This window comes from Columba livia, chromosome 28 (genome assembly GCF_036013475.1).
Source record: "Columba livia isolate bColLiv1 breed racing homer chromosome 28, bColLiv1.pat.W.v2, whole genome shotgun sequence".
NCBI classification, from domain to species: Eukaryota; Metazoa; Chordata; class Aves; order Columbiformes; family Columbidae; genus Columba; species Columba livia.
The window spans coordinates 1,757,687-1,779,228 of NC_088629.1; the positions used below are offsets into that span (position 1 = coordinate 1,757,687).

The 21,542-nt window shown below is 64.3% G+C and overlaps 2 protein-coding genes across 4 annotated transcripts in view; both read right to left on the bottom strand.

The window, feature by feature from the left end:
• Positions 1-6,688, bottom strand: part of ARHGAP30 (Rho GTPase activating protein 30) — a 12,773-nt gene extending 6,085 nt beyond the window's left edge. For all 3 annotated transcript variants that reach the window (XM_065042960.1, XM_065042961.1, XM_065042959.1), the window contains exons 1-7: positions 6,211-6,688; positions 5,735-5,837; positions 3,695-3,839; positions 3,539-3,621; positions 3,356-3,463; positions 1,520-1,647; positions 777-930 (exon numbers count right to left, since the gene is read on the bottom strand). In XM_065042960.1, coding sequence (XP_064899032.1) covers positions 777-930; positions 1,520-1,647; positions 3,356-3,463; positions 3,539-3,621; positions 3,695-3,839; positions 5,735-5,837; positions 6,211-6,673 — 1,184 coding nt within the window. In that variant the 5' untranslated portion in view covers positions 6,674-6,688. The remainder of the gene's footprint in view (positions 1-776; positions 931-1,519; positions 1,648-3,355; positions 3,464-3,538; positions 3,622-3,694; positions 3,840-5,734; positions 5,838-6,210) is intronic.
• A 1,223-nt stretch (positions 6,689-7,911) lies between these two features.
• Positions 7,912-21,248, bottom strand: NECTIN4 (nectin cell adhesion molecule 4). Its single transcript, XM_065043047.1, has 9 exons — positions 20,910-21,248; positions 15,930-16,283; positions 14,051-14,341; positions 13,220-13,334; positions 12,316-12,479; positions 11,059-11,206; positions 10,898-10,976; positions 10,025-10,141; positions 7,912-8,930 (listed from the first exon to the last, which is right to left on the bottom strand). Exons 1-9 carry the CDS (start codon positions 20,977-20,979, stop codon positions 8,664-8,666), a joined length of 1,605 nt encoding a protein of 534 aa, XP_064899119.1. The 5' UTR covers positions 20,980-21,248; the 3' UTR covers positions 7,912-8,663.
• Positions 21,249-21,542: the final 294 nt, after the last annotated feature.

The window sequence follows — 21,542 nt, forward strand, 5'->3', positions numbered from 1 at the left end:
GGGACACGGGGGACACTTGTGTGTGTGCACAAGCACGTGCCACACTCAGGTACTGCCCAGGCCGGGGGACCCCGGGGGTGTCTCTGGGTGTCCCTGGATGTCCTGGGGTGTCCCAGTGGGTCCCCGGTGTCTCTGGGTGTCACAGCAGGTCCCGGGGTGTCCCAGGTGTCCCTGGGTGTCCCCGGTGTCCCCAGGTGTCCTGGGTGTCCCTGGGTGTCCCAGTGGGTCCCTGGTGTCCCTGGGTGTCACAGCAGGTCCCGGGGTGTCCCAGGTGTCCCTGGGTGTCCCCGGTGTCCCCAGGTGTCCTGGGTGTCCCTGGGTGTCCCCAGTGTCTTCGGGTATCCCAGGTGTCCCTGGGTGTCCCAGTGGGCCCCTGGGTGTCACAGCAGGTCCCGGGGTGTTCCTGGTGTCCCTGGGTGTCCCAGTGGGTCCTGGGGTATCTCTGGGTGTCCCTGGGTGTCCCAGTGGGTCCCTGGTGTCCCTGGGTGTCACAGCAGGTCCCAGGGTGTCCCGGGTGTCCCTGGGTGTCCCCAGTGTCCCCAGGTGTCCTGGGTGTCCCAGTGTCCTTGGGTGTCCCTGGGTGTCCCAGTGGGTCCCTGGTGTACCTGGGTGTCCCAGCGGGTCCCAGGGTGCCCCTGGGTGTCCCTGGTGTCCCTGTGTGTCCCTGGATGTCCCCGGGTGTCCCAGTGGGTCCTGGGGTGTCCCTGGCTGTCCCCCGGTGTCCCTGGGTGTCCCAGGGGATCCCGGGGTGTCCCGGAGGTGACAGCGGGTCCCACCTGTGGTCACCCAGCTCGATGATGGTGTGGTAGGGCCGGATTGGGGGGGGCCCGTCCCCCTGGCTGAGCGTGGCCGGGACGTGGTACGGGGGGGGCTGAGCGTCCCCTTGTCCCCCCCCCGGCAGCAGCAGCGACCGACGGGGACACTCGGTGCCTGTGGGACACGGGGACAGGGGTCAGGGGGACACGGGGTGACACGAGGACAGGGAGTCAGGGTGACACGGGGATGGGGTGACAAAGGGACGGGAGGGTCAGGGTGACACTGGGACAGGGTGACACAGGGATGGGGGATCAGGGTGACACTGGGACAGAGGTGAAAAAGGGGCAAAGGTGACACCAGGATTGAGGGGTCAGGGTGACACCAGGACAGGAGCTCAGGGTGACACAAGGACAGGGGGTCAGGGTGACACAGAGATGGGGATGATGCCAGGAGGGGGGTCAGGGTGACACAGGGACGGGGGTGACACCAGGATGGGGCTCAGGGTGACACAGGAACGGGGGTGACACCAGAAGGGGGGTCAGGGTGACACAGGGACGGGGGTGACACCAGGAGGGGGGTCAGGGTGACACAGGGATGTGGGTGACACCAGGAGGGGGGTCAGGGTGACACAGGGATGTGGGTGACACCAGGATGGGTCTCAGGGTGACACAGGGATGGGGGTGACACCAGGAGGGGGGTCAGAGTGACACAGGGATGGGGGTGACACCAGGAGGGGGGTCAGGGTGACACCGCTGTCACCCACCGTGCAGGGGCGCGTCCCCGAAGAGCTGGGGGACGTGTGTGAGGACAAACTCCACCACGATGGCCTGGACCCGCACCTCCAGGAACGCGGCCGTGCCGTTCAGCCCCGTCACCTCGATGTCCCGTGACCTGCGGGGACACGGGGACAGGGACGGACGTTGGGGACACCGCAGGGCTGCATGTCACCTGTGTTCCCAGCCCCACACGTCCCCTGTGTCCCCCCACCCCCCAGCACATCCCCTTGCCCCTGTCCCTCTGTATCCCCCCATGTCCCTCCATGTCCCCATGTCCCCACCACAGCAGGCTGGGGACACATATGATCGCCAGGTCCCCTGTCCCCCCATGTCCCCTTGTGTCCCCCCATGTCCCCACCACAGCAGGCTGGGGACACATACGATCGCCAGGTGCCTTGTCCCCCCATGTCCCCTTGTGTCCCCCCATGTCCCCACCACAGCAGGCTGGGGACCCATACGATCGCCAGGTCCCCTGTCCCCCCACGTCCCTTTGTGTCCCCCCACGTCCCCATGTCCCCACCACAGCAGATTGGGGGCCCAGAAGACTGAGAGGTCCCCTGTCCCCCCATGTCTCCTTGTGTCCCCCTATGTCCCCATGTCCCCACCACAGCAGGCTGGGGACCCAGCCGATCACCAGGTTCCCTGCCTCCCCATGTCCCGCTGTGTCCTCCTGTGTCCCCATGTCCCCCCATGTCCCTGTGTCCCCACCACAGCAGGCTGGGGACCCACATGATCACCAGGTCCCCTCGTCCCATGTCCTCCTGTGTCCCCATGTCCTCCTGTGTCTCTATGTCCCCGTGTCCCCACCACAGCAGGTTGGGCACTCAGACAATCACCAGGTCCCCTGTCACCCCATGTCCCTACATGTCCTCCGGTGTCCCCATGTCCCTGTGTCCCCACCGCAGCAGGCTGGGCACCCAGACGATCGCCAGGTCCCCTGTCCCCCCATGTCTGCCCATGTCCCCCGGTGTCCCCATGTCCTCCCATGTCCCCCATTGTCCCCGTGTCCCCACCGCAGCAGGTTGGGTACTCAGACGGTCACCAGGTTCCCTGTTGCCCCATGTCCCTCTATGTCCCCATGTCCCCGTGTCCCCACCGCAGCAGGTTGGGCACTCGGACGATCACCAGGTTCCCTGTCCCCTCATGTCCCCTGGTGTCCCCATGTCCCCCTATGTCCCCATGTCCCTGTGTCCCCACCGCAGCAGGCTGGGCACCCAGACATTCGCCAGGTCCCCTGTCCCCCCATGTCTGCCCATGTCCCCCGGTGTCCCCATGTCCTCCCATGTCCCCCATTGTCCCCGTGTCCTCACCGCAGCAGGTTGGGTACTCAGACGGTCACCAGGTCCCCTGTCGCCCCATGTCCCCCTATGTCCCCATGTCCCCCCATGTCCCCGTGTCCCCACCGCAGCAGGTTGGGCACTCGGACGATCACCAGGTTCCCTGTCCCCTCATGTCCCCCGGTGTCCCCATGTCCCCTTATGTCCCCATGTCCCCCCATGTTCCCATGTCCCCACCGCAGCAGGCTGGGCACCCAGACGATCGCCAGGTCCCCTGTTCCCCCATGTCCGCCCATGTCCCCTGGTGTCCCCATGTCCTCCCATGTCCTCCCATGTCCCCCATTGTCCCCGTGTCCCCACCGCAGCAGGTTGGGTACTCAGACAGTCACCAGGTCCCCTGTCGCCCCGTGTCCCCCTATGTCCCCATGTCCCCCCATGTCCCCGTGTCCCTACCGCAGCAGGCTGGGCACTCGGATGACCACCAGGTTCCCTGTCCCCCCATGTCCCCCAGTGTCCCCACGTCCCCCTATGTCCCCATGTCCCCACCGCAGCAGGTTGGGTGCCCAGACGATCGCCAGGTTCCGCGCGTGCATGTTGGTGCGGCCGCTGTGCGACGCCATGAGCAGCAGGTGCCGCATCAGGAACTCCAGGGTCCTGCGGGGACACCCCGGTGACAGTGACACCCACGGGGTGGGGACAACCACCCCAGGGTCCCCATGTCCCCAATACCTATAGTGTGGCGGCGGCAGCTCCTTCAGCACCTCCTTGATCTTCACCAGCCGAGCCTCCTCCAGCTGCGTGGCCACTGCATCCTGGGGGGACAACGGGGGTGACAAGTGCCACCCGGGGTTGGGGACACTGGGGGACATGGTGGGGGACACTCACGGCGAACTTGTCGTAGAGCTGGTAGGTGAGGAGGGGATTGGGCAGCTCACGGAAATAGGACTTGAGCAGGGAGCTGACGCAGTGGATGTCCTGCAGGTAAATGTCCCTGCGCAGGTCGGGACAGCCCGTCCCCTCGAACTCCTGCCTGCGGGACAAGGGACAGCTCGGGGACAGGGACACCCGAGTTGCAGGGACGGGGAGGACGGTGGGGACGCGGGGATGGGGAGACAGGGGGATGCTGTGGGTGTCAGTGGTGCAGGGACACAGGGGATGTGGGAACACGGGGGGTGTGGGGGGACAGGGGGACACTGGGGGAGCTAGGACACTAGAGACACAGGCGACACTTGGACACTGGGGGTGTGGGGGATGCTGCAGACACAGGGGACATTGGGGGTGTTGAGGACACTGGACACACTGGGGGCACAGGGGACACTGAGAGTGTTGGGGACGCTGGGGGTCTAGGGGACACTGGAGGCACAGGGGACACTGGGGACACAGGGGACACTGGGGACACAGGGGACACTGCAGACACAGGGGGCACTGAGGATGTTTGGGACACTGAGGACATAGGGACACTGGGGACACTGGGGGTGTTGGGGACACTGCAGACACAGGGGACACTGGGGGTGTTGGGGACACTGAAGACATGGGGGACACTGTGGGTGTGGGAGACACTGCAGACACAGGGGACACTGGGGACACAGGGGACACCAGGGACACAGGGGACACTGGGGGTGTGGGGGACACTGGAGACACTGGGGACACTGTGAGTGTTGGGGACACTGGGGGTCTGGGGGACACTGGAGACACAGGGGACACTGGGGGTGCTGGAGACACAGGGGACACTGGGGACACTGGGGACACTGGGGGTGTTGGGGACACGGGAAAAGGGGAGGAAAGAAACACCGGAGGCAGGAACGGAGAAGAGCGGAACAGTGAAACACCCCCAGTGCGGAGAATGAAAGAGAAAGAGCAAATAAAGAACAAGGAAGGAGCTGCGGGGGGACACGGGGACAGGACGGGGGGGACACGGGGACAGGACGGGGGGACGGGGCCCAATCCGGCCACCTCAGCACCGGGGGCGGGTCCTGCTCTGGCTGTGACTGTCCCTGTCCCGTCCCCTCCCCACCTCCGCCCTTCCGGTCCCGGCACCGTCACCCTGCGCCTTCATCCTGTCTGCTCCCCCCTCGTCTTCATCCCCATCCCCATCCTCATCTTCATCCCCATCCCCATCTCCATCCCCATCCTCATCTTCATCCCCATCCCTGTCCTCATCTTCATCCCCATCCCCATCCTCATCTCCATCCTCATCTTCATCCCCATCCCCATCCTCATCTCCATCCTCATCTTCATCCCCATCCCTGTCCTCATCTTCATCCCCATCCCCATTTTCCACCCATCTCCCTCCTGTTTTCCTCCCGTTTGATCCCATCTGGGCTCCAGCTCCATCCTAGCTCCTTCCAAACTCCATCCCACCTACTCTGGCTCCAGCCCCATCACCTGCAGCTCCATCACCTCCATCCCACCTCCATCCCCACCCCACCCACTCCAGCTCCATCATCTCCAGATCCATCATCTCTATCCTATTGTTCCCATCTCCATCCCACCTGCTCCATCCCCAGCATCTCCATCCCCATCTGCTCCATCATCCCCTATCCCATCGCTCTGTTTTCCATCACAACTGCTCCTGCTCCATCCCCATCATCTGTATCCCCATCATCTGTATCCCCACCATCTCCATCCCCGTCACTTCCATCCCCATCATCTCCAGCCCTATCATCTGTATCTCCATTGTCTCCATCCCCACTGTCTGTACCCCCATCATCTCCAGCTCCATCATCTCCATCCTCATCATCTGTATCCCCATCACCTGTATGCCCATCATCTCCATCCCCATCACCTTCATCCGCACCATCTCCACCCCATCATCTCCATCCCCATCATCTGTATCTCCACCATCTCCATCCCCATCATCCCCACCACCTCCATCCCCATCGCCTCCAGCTCCATCCCCTCCATCGCTCCCCCGTCCCCCCTCACCGCAGCCGCTGGATGTTGGAGGAGACGCCCGAGAGCCGGTAGATGCCATCGACCACCCCGTGCTGCTCCACGAACTCGGTGCAGCTCCTCAGCACCTGGGGCACTGCGGGACGGTGTCACCGCTGTCACCCCCTCCCCGCCCTGCTCCCCGCCACAGCCAGGGGTGACAATGAGGACCTGGGGACAGTGTCCCCATGGGCTGCACCTCCAGCTCCTGTGGCCACCAAGTCCCTAGGGACAGAGCCACCACCTCCATCCCCTCCGGACCACAGTGGGGCCGTGCCGAGCTGCAGGGACCCCCTGAATCTCAGCGGGACCCCCCCAAATCTCAGGGGGCCTCACCAGGATGTGCCACGGCCACGCCAGTTACTCAACCACCGGTGATGCAACCGCGTGGCTGCGTCACCCCCATCCCTTCCCCGCGGCACCGGGCGGGGGGTTCGGTGGTGACAAAGGGGGGACATGGGGACACTCACCGTCTGTCCCCGCCTGCTGCAGGTGCTCGCGGAGGTCGCAGCCGAACACCCGCTCGCGGGAGCCGCCCTTGCGCCTCGCCCGCTGCCGCGCCTTCAGCGCCAGCGACATGGGGGCGGCCGGACCCCCCGTCCCGTCCGGGGCGTCACACGCGGCCCATGGCCCCGGTGGCACCGCCGCGGTGGCCGGGGCCCCCCGAGAGAGGAAGCGCGGCGGCCCCGGGTGCCGCAGCGGCGCAGGAAGGCGGCGGCCGCGCTCGAGGCGCTTCCTGCTGCTCGGCGCCTCGAAACCGCAGGGCAGGGCGCGGGCGGCACGCGTGCGCACCATGCTGAGCGCCCCGGCACGCCCCGGCGCGCTCGTGCACGGTGGGCGTGCTCGTGCACGCTCGCGGTGCTTGTGCGTGCTCGCTCGTGCACGCCAGCGCTGGCCTGGGCACGCTCGTGCGTGTTGGGCGTGCTCGTGCATGTTGGGCGCGCTCGTGCACGCTCGCGTGATCTTGTGATGCTTGCACACGCTCGTGCACACTCACATGATCTTGAGGTGCTTGCACATGCTCGTGCATGCTTGCAAAGGCCTGGGCATGCTTGTGCATGCTTGCACATGCTCGTGCACGCTCGCATGGGCCTAGGCATGCTTGTGCATGCTTGCACATGATCGTGCACGCTCACACATGCTCGTGCACGCTCACATGATCTTGCGATGTTTGCACATGCTCGTGCACACTCGCATGGTCTCGAGGTGCTTGCACACGCTCGTGCACGCTCACATGATCTTGAGGTGCTTGCACATGCTCGTGCACGCTCGCATGATCTTGAGGTGCTTGCACACGCTCGTGCACGCTCGCATGATCTTGAGGTGCTTGCACACGCTCGTGCACGCTCGCATGATCTTGAGGTGCTTGCACATGCTCGTGCACACTCACATGATCTTGAGGTGCTTGCACATGCTCGTGCATGCTTGCACAGGCCTGGGCATGCTTGTGCATGCTTGCACATGCTCGTGCACGCTCGCATGATCCTGAGGTGCTTGCACATGCTCGTGCATGCTTGCACTGGCCTGAGCATGCTTGTGCATGCTTGCACACGCTCGTGCATGCTCGCATGATCCTGAGGTGCTTGCACATGCTCGTGCACACTCGCATGGGCCTGGGCATGCTTGTGCATGCTTGCACACACTCGTGCACACTCACATGATCTTGAGGTGCTTGCACATGCTCGTGCACACTTGCACGGGCCTGGGTGTGCTCATGAATGCTTGTGCATGCTTGCACGTGCTTGTGCACGCTTGCACGGGCATGCTTGCCCATACTGGTGCACGCTCGCGTGATCTTGCAATGCTTGCACATGCTTGCTCATGCACGCTTGCACGGGCCTGGGCGCGCTCACACATGCTCCTCTGTGCTCATACGCGCTTACACAATCTCCCGCTCCTTGCACACGCTTGTGCACGCTCGCATGAGCTTGCGACACTTGTGCATGCTCATGCACGCTCGCACAGGCCTGGGCACGCTCGCACATGCTTGTGCACGCTTGCACGATCTTGTGATGCTTTCACGCGTGGTTACACGAGCTTGGGCACGCTCATGCGACCTTCTGATGCTCACGCGTGCTCCTGCACGCTCGCACGAGGCCACTGCGGAGCCCGTCCTTGCACACGCGTGTGCACCAGCAGCTCGCCGGCCCCGCCGACACCAGATGCACAGACACGGCCCCAGGCCCCGCGCGGGGGTTTATTTACAAGCGCGGCTCCGCCAGGGGGGCCCCGTCCTATACAGCTCTGTACACATGGGGCGCGATGGCCCCAGGGACCCCCCAACAGCCCCCACCGGGGGGGGTCCCGCGGCGGTTGGGGGGAAGGGGAGGGGTTTTTGGGGGGTTTCGGGGTCAGGGAGGGGACACAAGCGTCCCAAGTGCCACCGGCAAACCGTGTCCCCAGCGCCGCGCGGGAGGAGCCACCACAGTCCGAGGGATGTTTGGGGGCTCCTGTCGCCATCCTGTCCTTGGGGTGTCCCCATGTTGGTGGGTGGCCTCGGTGGCTCCAGCACCCGCCAGTCCTGGATGCTGCTGTCACCTCTTTGCGTGTCCGGTGCCAGCAGCGAGGTGACATTTGGGGACCGGAGCCCGTCCCGGGGCACTGTGTGTGTCCCCAGCCCTGTGCCAGCAGCGAGGTGACATTTGGGGACCGGAGCCCGTCCCGGGGCACTGTGTGTGTCCCCAGCCCTGTGCCAGCAGCAAGGTGACATTTGGGGACCGGAGCCCGTCCCGGGGCACTGTGTGTGTCCCCAGCCCCGTGTCAGCAGCGAGGTGACATTTGGGGACTCTGTCCTAAGGCATGACGCGTGTCCCCAGCCTGTGCCAGCAGCGGGGTGACACCCGGGGACCGGAGCCAGCCCGGTGGGCGGCGGAGCAGTGGGGGGACACAGGGGGTCCCCGGGTGTCCCCCCAGGCCAGCCCGGTCACACCAGGTGGCCGCGGCCGTTGATGTAGATGCCGTTGGTGCTGGGCCGCGCCTGCAGCATCCCGTTCTCCTGCACGAAGTGCGTCATGGCCACCTTGATGGGGTTGTCCCTGTCCCCAGCGCCGCCACCGCCGTCCTCCTCCTCCTCCTTGGGCTCCTTCCCTGGCGGCAGCGGCAGCAGCGGCAGCGCCGGCGCCTCCGTCTGCGTCTCAATCTCCCGCACGGTCGAGAGCGTCGAGTAACTGCGGCCCTCGGGCTCCTCGCTCTGCGGGGACAGGGGACCGGGTCACCAGGGACAAGGGACAGTGTCACTGACAGGGATAGGGTCACCAACAGGGACAGGGTCACCAACAGGGACAGCGTCACCAGGGACAAGGGACAGGGTCACCAACAGGGACTGGGTCACCAACGACAAGGACAGTGTCACCAACAGGGACTGGGTCACCAATGACAAGGGACAGGGCCACCAGAGACAAGGGACAGTGTCACCAACAGGGACTGGGTCACCAACAGGGACTGGGTCACCAACAGGGACTGGGCCACCAGAGACAAGGGACAGTGTCACCAACAGGGACTGGGCCACCAACAGGGACTGGGCCACCAGAGACAAGGGACAGGGTCACCAACAGGGACAGGGTCACCAACAGGGACAAGGGACAGTGTCACCAACAGGGACTGGGTCACCAGAGACAAGGGACAGTGTCACCAACAGAGACAAGGGATGGAGTCACCAATTGCCCCAGGGACAAGGAATGGGGTCACCAAGAGGGACAAGGAACATGGGCACCAATGGCCTCAGGGACAAGGGATGGAGTCACCCACAGGAACTAGGAAGGGGGTCACCAATGGCCTCAGGGTTGAGGGAGAGGGTCACCAACAGGGACAAGGACAAGGGTCACCAACAGGGACTAGGAACAGGGTCACCAATGACCTTAGGGACAAAAGACAGGGTCACCAACAGGGACAACGGACAGGGTCACCAATGGCCCCGGGGAAAATGGACAGGGTCACCAATGGCCCCAGGGACAAGGGATGGGGTCACCAACAGGGACAGGGTCACCAATGGCCCTGGGGACAAGGGACAGGGTCACCAAGAGGGACAAGGGACAGGGTCACCAAGAGGGACGGGGTCAGCAATGGCCCCGGGGACAATGGACAGGGTCACCAAGAGGGACAAGGGACAGGGTCACCAATGGCCCCAAGGACCCCCATGGGTGTGCAAAGGTGTGTGCAGGTATGGGCGCTTTGCACACACGGAAGGAGAGTTTGCACGTGTGCAAGGGGTTTGCACAAGTGGAAAGCAGGTTGCACACCCAGAAGGGGACACCCCCGTGCCCCCCGCTGTCCCAGGGCTCTCACCATGGCGGAGCAGATGCTGGTGCCGCGCAGGCTGTCCCCACGCAGGCTGTCCCCACGCAGGCTGCCCTGCCGGCTGCCCTGCCGGCTCTCCGTGCGCAGCTGCAGCGTCTCCTCCAGCTGCAACAGCCCCGTGAGACACGGCACCCCAAAACCCAGACCCCCCCACACCCTGATATCCAGCACCCCAAAACCCAGCCCCATGGGCATCTCAAAACCCAGCACCCCAGCACCCTGAATCCCAGACCCCCAGTACCCTGAAACCCAGCCCCATGGGCACCCCAAAACCCAGACCCCCCGACACCCTGATATCCAGCACCCCAAAACCCAGCCCCATGGGCATCTCAAAACCCAGCACCCCAGCACCCTGAAACCCAGCCCCATGGGCACCCCAAAACCCAGACCCCCAGCCCCCTGATTACCCAGAACCCCAAAACCCAGCACCCCAGGCACCCCAAAACACATCCCCATGGGCACCCTGAAACCCAGACCCCCAGAACCCCAATACCCAGCACCCAGACACCCCAGGCCCCAATACCAATCACGTAGCACCCCGATACCCATCACCCGGACACCCCAATACCCATCACCCCAGACCGTAACACCCACCACCCCATTACCCATCACACAGACACCCCAATATCCATCCCCCAGACACCCCAATACCCAGACCCCAATACCCATCACCCAGACACCCCAATATCCATCACCTAGACACTGCGGGCCCCAATACCAATCACCTAGCACCCCAATACCCATCACCCCATCACCCAGACACCCCAATACCCATCAACCAGCACCCCAACACCCACCACCCCATTACCCATCACCCAGACACCCCAGATCCCAAAACCCACCACCCATCACCCCAACAACCTGTGTGCGTGTGTCGGTGCTGTGGCTGGAGTGCAGGCGCCGGATCGAGTTCTCCCGCGTGAGCGTCAGCTCCTCCTCGCTGGGGACACGGGTGGGGGGGGACACACTCAGCAGGGGACCCCCCACCTCACCCCCACCCCCCTCTCTGACCCCCCTCTTACTACTTCTCGGAGATGCGCTTGGTCTTGCGCTTGTGGTAAAGGGTCATGACAACGACAACGATGACAAGGACGCAGAGCAGGACGGCGGCGATGACACCCACCACCACCACCGAGGCCGAGACCAGGTCCACCTTGCGCACTGTGTCATCTGAGGGGACATGGCGGGGACACGGGGGACCGGTGAGCGTGTGGGAGGGTGTACGGACAGATGGACAAGTCCAGAGATGAGCAGGTGGTTGGATAAACAAGGGGTGGAGAGGTGGGTGGACAGAGAGACGCATCAGAGGGATGGATGGGTGGATGGACAGACAGATGGACAAGTCCAGAGATGGGCGGGGTGGTTGGATAAGCAAGGGGTGGAGAGATGGATGGATGGATGGATGGATGGATGGATGGATGGATGGATGGATGGATGGATGGATGGATGGACGGATGGATGGACAAGTCCAGAGATGAGTGGGTGGTTGGATGAACAAGGGGTGGAGAGATGGATGGACAGAGAGGCGCATCAGAGGGATGAATGGATGGATGGATGGGTGGATGGACAGATGGACAAGTCCAGAGATGGGCGGGGTGGTTGGATAAGCAAGGGGTGGAGAGATGGATGGATGGATGAATAGATGGATGGATGGATGAGTAGATGGATAGGTGGACAGATGGGTGGACAGATGGGTGGACAAGTCCAGAGATGAGTGGGTGGTTGGATGAACAAGAGGTGGAGAGATGGATGGACAGAGAGATGTGTCAGAGGGATGGATGGATGGATGGACAGACGGATGGGTGGATGGATGGATGGATGGGTAGGTGGATGGGTGGATGGATGGGTGGATGGATGGATGGACGGGTAGCTGGATGGATGGACAGACAGGTGGACAATGGGGCAGACGAGCGCACATGGATGGATGGAGAAATGGAGAGAAGTGAAAGGCAGATGGACAGACAGACAGACAGGTGGGTGGATGAGGATGTAGAGGCAGAGGTAGGTGAGCAGAGTGAGGGGGGACGGCTGGACAGACGAACAGAAGGAAAGATGGACGGACAGACAGACAAATGGGTGAAGGGACAGAAAGGAGCATCTGGGGAAGGACAGAGCCTGGGGGGGACACATGGACAGACAGAAGTGGGGACAGACGGGCGTGTGGCGGGAAGAAGAGCCCGGGGATGGACAGACACAGCAGTTTGCCCCCCCCCCGCCCCCCGCCAGCTCCCCTGGGACCCCAAGTCCCCCCACCCCCCCCGGGGGTCCCTGACCCCCACCTTCCGCGCGGCCCTTGACGCTGACGTTGGCTCGCGCCTCCTTGGTGGCCACGCGGTTGGTGACGCGGCAGACGTAGGCGCCGGCGTCGGTGGCGGTGAGGGGCCGCTGGAACAGCAGGGTGTCCCCCCGCACCCGCACCCCTGCGGGCAGCGGCGCCTCCAACCTGCGGTGGCACCGGCGGCACCGTCAGCACCGGGCAAGCGCTGGCGGCGTCGGTGGCGGCGCCATCAAAGCCGGGGCTGCCGGTTCCCACGGTGACGCCCCGGTGGGACCTGCCCGGGCACAGCACCGGCGCCACAGCACTGCCACGCCCGGGCGGGGACACGGCAGGGACGTGGGGACGGGCAGGGGGCACCACAGGGACATGGAACATGGGCACAGGTAGGGGACGCGGCAGGGACACCAGCATGGGTGGGGGAACATGGCACAGGCGTGGGACATGGTAGGGACATCAGCAAGGACGGGGACACAGCTGAGGCAGGGGACATGGAAGGGGAGATGGCAGGGGACATGCTCTGGACACCTGGCAGGGACAGGGACGTGCACAGGGGGACACAGGACATGGCAGGGACGTGGGGACGGGCAGGGGACACCATGGGGACATAGGCACAGGCTGGAGGGATATGGAACATGGGCACAGGTAGGGGACATGGCAGGGACACCAACACGGGCAGGGGGACATGGCACAAGCATGGGACATGGTAGGGACATCAGCAAGGACAGGGGACACAGCTCGGGAGGGGACATAGGAGGGGCACAGCAGGGACAGTAACACGCTCTGGACATCTGGTAGGACATGGACATGCACAGGGGGACACGGACACCATGGCAGGGGACATGGAGGCACACAGGGCAGTGCCACCAGCACCCAGGGGACAGCAGGACCCGGGACGGTGGCCTCACCGTGTCCAGTTGTAGGTGGGCGGGGGGTTCCCGTCCCCCAGGCAGGTCAGCGCTGCCCCCTCCATCCCCTCACGCCACTCGTCCGTGTGTCCCAGCACCGAGGCGTCCGACAGGTCTGGGGACAGGGACAGTGTCCCCCTGCGTGCTTCCGGGCATCCTCCATGTCCCCTCTGTTCCCAATGCCCCATCCCTGATGTCCTCTGTGTCAATGTCCCCCATGGCCTCAGTGCCCCCCATGTCCCCCCAACATCCTCCACATCCCTCAATGGCCCCATGTTCCCTCTGTCCCCAATGCTCCCCATGTCACCAATGCCCCCAGTGACCCCCATGCTCTCCACGTCCCCACTGTTCCTATGTCCCTCAATCCTCCCTATGTCCCTTATGCCCCCCAGTGCCCCCCACATCCTCCACGTCCCTCAATGCCCCCACGTCCCAAATGCCCTCCATGTCCCCAATATCCTCCATGTCCCTCAACATCCCCCATGCCCTCCAGGTCCCAAATGTCCCCCATGTCCCCAACATTCTCCACATCCCTCAGTGCCCCCCCATGCTCTCTGTGTCCCAAATGAACCTATGTCCCCATCACCCCCATGCTCTCCATGTCCCCAATATCCTTCATCTCTCTCAGTGTCCCACATGCTCTCCATGACCACAATGCTCCCCATGTCCCTAGTGTCCCCATGTCCCTCAGTGCCCCCATGCCCCACATCTCTCAGTGTCCCACACACTCTCCATGACCACAATGCTCCCCATGTCCCTAGTGTCCCCATGTCCCCCAATGCCCCCCATGCTCTCCATCTCCCTTATGCTCCCCATGTCCCCATGGCGCACAGGCGACGCTGAGCAGGTGGGTGATCCTCTTCTCGTGGCGCAGGCCGGGATGCTCCACCACGCAGGTCAGGCTCTTGCCGTTCATGCTGCGCCCGGGCACCAGGAAGAACTCGCTGGTGACGGAGGCCGAGCGGGCGTGCGCCGAGCGGCGCGTGGCGTTGGTGCCACGCACCTCCGTCTCCCAGCGCACCGAGGGCACCGGGTTCCCCTCCGCCGTGCACGAGGCCGCCAGCGTCCGGCCCTGGCCCTCCTCCAGCGGCGGCCCCGGGTTCAGGATGGGCAGCGGCGGCACTGTGGGCGGCACCGGGCTCAGCCGCGATGGTGCCTTGTGGGGTGGCCGGTGCCCGTCCCCCTGCGCCCGGTGACCCGGCACCCAGCACCGCTGCCCTTCAGCCTGTGGCCGTCATGGTGTGGCTGTTGCCCCATGGTTGCCATGCTGTGCCCACCACCCCATGTCCTCATCCCCCCTGTGGCCGTTGCCCCTTGGCCACCACCCATCACCCATTGGCCATCCACCCATTGCCCATCACCAAATGGTCACCACCCACTGCCCTTTGGACACCACCCTGTGCCCATTGTCCCTTGGCCACCACCACATCCTCATCCCCCTGTGCCCGCTGCCCCTTGGCCACCAGCCATCGCCCCTTGGCCACTAACCATTGCTCCATGCCTATCACCTTGTGCCTGTCAGCCCTTGGTCACCAGCCATCGCCCCTTGGCCACCAACCATTGCTCCATGCCTATCGCCCCTTGCCCACCACTCCACGCCCATCACCCCTTAGCCACCACCCATTGCCCCTTGGCCACCACCCCTTGCCCTGAGCCCCATGAGCCCTTGGCCACCACCCATCAGCCCTTGGCTGTTAACCATTGCTCCATCCCTATTGCCCCGTGCCCATCAGCCCTTACCCACCACCCCATGCCAATCACCCCTTAGCCACCACCCATTGCCCCTTGGCCACCACCCACTGCCTTGAGCCCCATGAGCCCTTGGCCACCACCCCATCCTCATCACCCTGTGCCCATCGCCCTATTGCTCTACGCCCACCACCCCACCTGCACCCACCACCCCATGCCAACCACCCCTTAGCCACCACCCATTGCCCCTTGGCCACCACCCATTTCCCTGAACCCCATGTGCCCTTGGCCACCACCCATCACCCCTTGGCCACCACCCCATCCTCCTCACCCTGTGCCCATCGCCCTATTGCTCTACACCCACCACCCCATCTGCACCCACCACCCCATGCCAACCATCTCTTAGCCACCACCCATTGCCTTGAGCCCCATGAGCCCTTGGCCACCAGCCATCACCCCTTGGCCACCACCCCATCCTCATCACCCTGTGCCCATTGCCCTATTGCTCTACACCCACCACCCCATGCCAACCACCCATTGCCCCTTGGCCACCACCCCATCCTCATCACCCTGTGCCCATCGCCCTATTGCTCTACGCCCACCACCCCATCTGCACCCACCACCGCACGCCAACCATCCCTTAGCCACCACCCATTGCCTTGAGCCCCATGAGCCCTTGGCCACCAGCCATCACCCCTTGGCCACCACCCCATCCTCATCACCCTGTGCCCATTGCCCTATTGCTCTACAACCCACCACCCCATGCCAACCACCCATTGCCCCTTGGCCACCACCCCATCCTCATCACCCTGTGCCCATCGCCCTATTGCTCTACGCCCACCACCCCATCTGCACCCACCACCCCATGCCAACCATCCCTTAGCCACCACCCATTGCCTTGAGCCCCATGAGCCCTTGGCCACCAGCCATCACCCCTTGGCCACCACCCCATCCTCATCACCCTGTGCCCATCGCCCTATTGCTCTACACCCACCACCCCGTGCCCACCCCAGACACTCACCCAGCACCTTGAGCGTGAGGTGCCCCTCGAAGCTGCCGCGGGGGAAGGTGATGAGGTGACACTCGTAGTCGCCCTCGTCCCCCTGCACCGCGTTGCGCAGCACGATGGCCCCGTCCTCCAGCTCGCCGCCCGCCGCCCGCCGCAGCACCCGCCCGGCGTACGGCTCCTGCACGTGCTCCCCGTGCTGCCGGTCCAGCACCGCCAGGCGCGCCCGCGTCCCCTCGGGCCCCCGCTTCAGCCACGTCACCTGCACCACCTGCTCCTGCTCCTGCGCCCGGTACCGGCACGGCAGCACCACGTCCTGGCCCAGCACCGCCGTCACGCTGGGCTGCACCTCCACCACGCCGGCGCGCCCTGCGGACACGAGGGGCACACGCGTGTGCGCACGGTCACGCGTGTGTGCACGGTCACGCGTGCGCAGGAACGCTCGGGCACGTTTACACGTACTCTGACATGCACATACGTGCAAGAACACTCACACACGCTCCAGCACGCTTGGGCACGCTTGTTCTTGCACTCACATACGTGCAAGAACACTTGCACTCACATACGTGCAAGAACACTCGCACACACTCCAGCACGCTTGGGCACGCTTGTTCTTGCACTCACATACGTGCAAGAACACTCACACTCACATATGTGTAAGAACACTCACACATGCTCCAGCACGCTTGGGCACGCTTGTTCTTGCACTCACATACGTGCAAGAACACTTGCACTCACATACGTGCAAGAACACTCGCACACGTGCAAGAACACTCACATACGTACAAGAACACTCACACACGTACAAGAACACTCACACATGCTCCAGCACGCTTGGGCACGCTTGTTCTTGCACTCACACACGTGCAAGAACACTCGCACTCACACACGTGCAAGAACACTCGCACTCACACACGTGCAAGAACACTCACACATGCTCCAGCACGCTTGGGCACGCTTGTTCTTGCACTCACATACATGCAAGAACACTTGCACACGCTTGCATAAGGTCAAGCACACTTGTGTTTGCACTCATGTACACACCAGAACACTTGTGCACACTTGCACACGCTCTGACATGCTTGTGCTGGCACTCACACACATGCAAGAACACTCAGGCACACTTACACACACTCCAGCACACTTGGGCATGGTTGTTCTTGCACTCATACACGTGCAAGAACACTTGTGCACACTTGCATGTGCTCCGACATGCTTGTTCTTGCGCTCACATACATGCAAGAACACTTGTGCACACTTGCACACACTCCAGCATGTTTGTGTTTGCACTCACGTATACACCAGAACACTTGTGCACACTTGCACATGCTCCGACATGCTTGGACACGCTTGTTCTTGCACTCACATACATGCAAAAACACTTGTGCACGCTTGCACACACTCCAGCACGCTTGTGTTTGCACTCACCTATACACCAGAACACTCAGGCACATTTGCACATGCTTGTTCTTGCACTCACATACGTGCAAGAACACTAGCACATGTTTATACATGCATGGGCACACTTGTTCTTACACTCATATATATGCAAGAAAGCTTGCACTCACATACATGCAAGAACACTTGCACACACTCCAGCATGCTTGTGTTTGCACTCATGTATACACCAGAACACTTGTGCACACTTGCACATGCTCCAACATGCTTGTGCTGGCACTCACACACATGCAAGAACACTCAGGCACACTTACGCACACTCCGGCACACTTGGGCACACTTGTTCTTACACTCACACACGTGCTAGAACACTTGTGCACACTTGCACATGCTCCAACATGCTTGGACACGCTAGTTCTTGCACTCGCATACATGCAAGAACACTTGCACATGTGTGCACACACCCCAGCATGCTTGTGTTTGCACTTACATATGCATCAGTACACTTGGGCACACTTGTAGATGCTCCAGTACTCTTGGGCACACTTGTTATTGCACCCACATACATGCAAGAACACTTGTGCACACTTGTACATGCTCCGACATGCTTGGACATGCTTATTCTTGCACTCACATACATGCAAGAACACTTGTGCACGCTCGCGCATCCTCCAACATGGTTGTTCTTGCACTCACATACATGCAAGAACACTTGTGCACGCTTGCACATGCTCCAATGTGCTTCTGCTGGCACTCACGTGCAAGAACACTTGTGCACACTGGCATACGCTTGTGCACACTCAGGCAAGCTCACGTGTGCTCAGATGTGCTCACACACACTCAGCACGTTTGTGCAGGCTCCCGCACACTCAGGTGCACGCAGACGTGGCGGGGCATGCTTGCACACATGTGGGCGTGCTCACACTTGCACACACTCACACACACTTGGGCACGCTCAGACACGCTTGGGCACACCCCCAGACACCTGCACACACCTGTGCACGCTCATGCGCACTCAGACACAATTGGACACACCCCCAGACACTCACACACCTGTGCACACTCGTGCACATTTGGGCACACTCCCAGATATCTCCACACACCTGTGGACATTCATGCACACTCAGACAAAATTGGACATGCTCCCAGACACCAGCACACACATGTGCACACCCATGCACACTCAGACACAACTGGACACATTGCCGGACACCTGCACACACCTACGCATGCTCACGCACACTTAGGGACGCTCCAACACACTTGAGCATGCTTGCACACTCCTGCATGTGTTCACGCACACTTGGGCACGCTCTGACACGCTTGGGCACGCTCCCAGACACCCACACACACCTGTGCACGCTCATGCACACTCAGACACATCAGACACACCCCAGACATCTGTGCACACCCATGCACACTCAGACACAACTGGACACATCGCCAGACAACTGCACACACCTACACACGCTCACGCACACTTGGGGACACTTCAACACGCTTGCACACACCTGCATGTGTTCACGCACACTTGGGCACGCTCTGACACGCTTGGGCACGCTCCCAGACACCCGCACACACCTGGGCACGCTCATGCACACTCAGACACATCAGACACACCCCCAGACACCCGCACGCTCATGCACACTCAGACACATCAGACACACCCCCAGGCATCCGCACACGCTCATGCACACTTGCTCATGCTCCAACATGCTCCCAGACACCCGCACACCCCTGTGCACACTCATGCACACTCAGACACACCCCCAGACATCCGCACACGCTCATGCACACTTGCTCATGCTCCAACACGCTCCCAGACACCTGCACACACCTGTGCCCGCTCGCACACACTTGGGCACGCTCGGACACGCTCCCAGACACCTGCACACGCTCACGCACACTCGTGCACGCCCGCAGCCGCTCACCGACGTCCGTGCCCACTCTCACCCGCGCGCAGCCACATCCACCCGTGCTCACACCCGCTCGCACGCCCGTGACGCTCCCGGTCCCCGTCGCGGGTGTCGGGGCGTGGCGGGAACCACGCCCGCCCGCCGGGCGACGCCGGGGGAAGCGGCCGGGCCGGCACGGCCAGCCCAACCGGCCGGCGCGGATGCCGGGCCGTGCCGCGGCTTGCGGAGGGCACCCGCCCCCGCCGGCCCCCGGGGCCTCCCCGCCGAGCCCCCCGCCGTGCCCGGCCTAATTACCCCCCGATTAGTCGCCGGATTAATTAAATAATTGCGGCGCTGCCCAGGCCCGTGAGTCACGGCCGTGCCGCCGCGCCAGCCCCGGCCCTGCCTCAGTTTCCCCCGGCGCGGCCGCGGGTCCCGCGGGGTCGGGGTGCCGCGGTGGGGGGGGTGGATGCCGGGGTGCCGGTGCCGTCGGGGCTGGCGGGGCGGCCCCCGCCGCGGGGCGTCCCCGCCCAGCGGGGCCGAGCGCGTGGGAACGGGGCCGGGATCGGAGCCGGGAACCGGCTGAACCGGCTCCCGCGGCCCCCACGCCCCGGCCGGGCTCGCACCCGCGGGATGCGGCACCGGGGAGACGGGGGGGTGGTCTCATGGTGGGGGGGACAACCCCGGGGGGTGCACACGCGTGGGTGAACCCCCCCTGACGCCCCCAGCCGACCCCCGCGCCCCGGGGGTCGCAGCCCTGACCGCGGGAGGCTGGGAGGGGTTGCTCGGCGCGGCTCGTGCCCCCGGTGGGTGGGGGTGACCACTGGGCCTCCCCCCAGCCATGGCACGAAGCCCCCGACCCCCCCCCTCAACACTGTGAGTCCCGGGGGGGTCAGCAACCCCTGTGGTGACGTCACCCCCCGCGGAGCCCAGTGCGTTCCCACGGGTCCCCCGCCAGTGGGGAAACTGAGGCAGGGCAGGGGGGCAGAGCACTGAGCCCCCCCTTGGGTACAGTACCCATTTAGGCACAGCGTGGGGGGACGAGTGCCCTCCCCCCCCCTCAAAACGTAGGAAAACAACGGGGAGGGGGCGGGGACCCCCCCGGGCAGGCTGGTCGCCCCCACTGTACCCACATTCCCCGCTGCTGGGTGTCCCCCGTTCCCACGGTGTGTCCCCAGAGGCGTCCGTGCCCTCACACGGAGTTTGGGGGGATGAGGGGGTGGCAGACGCGGACGCGCAGGTGCGCTCACACGGACACGCACGCATATGTGTGCGCGCACACGCGTGTCCGGCGCCCCCGGCGCAACCCCCGGCGCGGCGCGCGGCCGCGCACAGCCCAGACACACAGACACGCACCCGGACACACAGACACGGACACGCGCGGCCACAGGTGCGCGGAGCCACAGGTGCACACGCGAGCGCACACGCACACCCCCCCACGCTCACACTCCCGGTCCCGCAGCCCCGGGACAGCCGGTACCCCCCGGTCCCGGTTTCCCACCCCGTGGGCTGCCGGTGTCCCCGCGTCCCCCCCGCGCCCCCCGCCCCGAGGGAGCCCGCCCCGGTCCCCACCCCCGGGCCCGTCTCCCAGCCCGGAGAAGCCGGTACTGCCGGTCCCGTTGCTGCCGGTCCCGGTTCCCCGCCTCGGGGTCCCACTCCATGTCCCGGTCCGCCCCCCACCCCGGTGCCGGTCGTTCCTTACCGGTGGCGGCGAGGAAGAGGAGGAGGAGGAGGAGAAAGGGCGTCCCGGGCCGCATCCCGCGGGGGGCCATGCGGACACCTGGGGGCTCACGGCGCTGCTCGGCCCCCCCCGGCCAGCACCATCCGTGCCGAACCGGGCTGCACCGGGCCAAACCGAGCCGAACCGGGCGGCACCGAGCTGGGCCGGGACCAAGCGAGCCGAACCGGGCGGCACCGGGACCGACCGGGCTGAGCCTCCCCGGGCCGCTCCGGGCTGCACCGGGCCGAACCGGGCGGCTCCGGGCCGAGAGCGGCAGAGGGGCCGGTGCTGCGCCGCTCCGGGACGGGACGGGACGGGGGGGGCGGAGCCGCGGCGGGGGCGGGGCCGCAGGGGGCGGGGCCTGAATGGGTGGGGTCGGCAGGGCGGGGCCGGGCGGGGCGGACCGGTCCGGCAGGTCGGGGCAGGGGCGGGGCCGGGCGGGGCCTTAAAGGGGCGACAGTCACCGTGGGGAGGGGTGGACCCCACCCGGGCGCTCCCCGCCGCGTCACATGGAGGCTGCCGGGGGTCCCGGTGACGCTCCCGCCCACGGGGACACCCTCGTGCCCCCCATGTCCCTCCCCGTCCTCCCCCCAGCCCCCTGTCATGGTGAGACCC

Bases quoted from the DNA above. Each gene is read 5' to 3' on its own strand.
- NECTIN4 (XM_065043047.1), bottom strand. From the start codon at position 20,979: ATGGCCCCCCGCGGGATGCGGCCCGGGACGCCCTTTCTCCTCCTCCTC. The intron at 14,342-15,929 runs GTGAGTGTCTGG...TGCCGCCCACAG, and splicing joins CCTCACGCTCAAGGTGCTGG to TGCCGCCGCTGCCCATCCTG. The intron at 12,480-13,219 runs GTGAGGCCACCG...GTGCCACCGCAG, and splicing joins CCCACCTACAACTGGACACG to GTTGGAGGCGCCGCTGCCCG.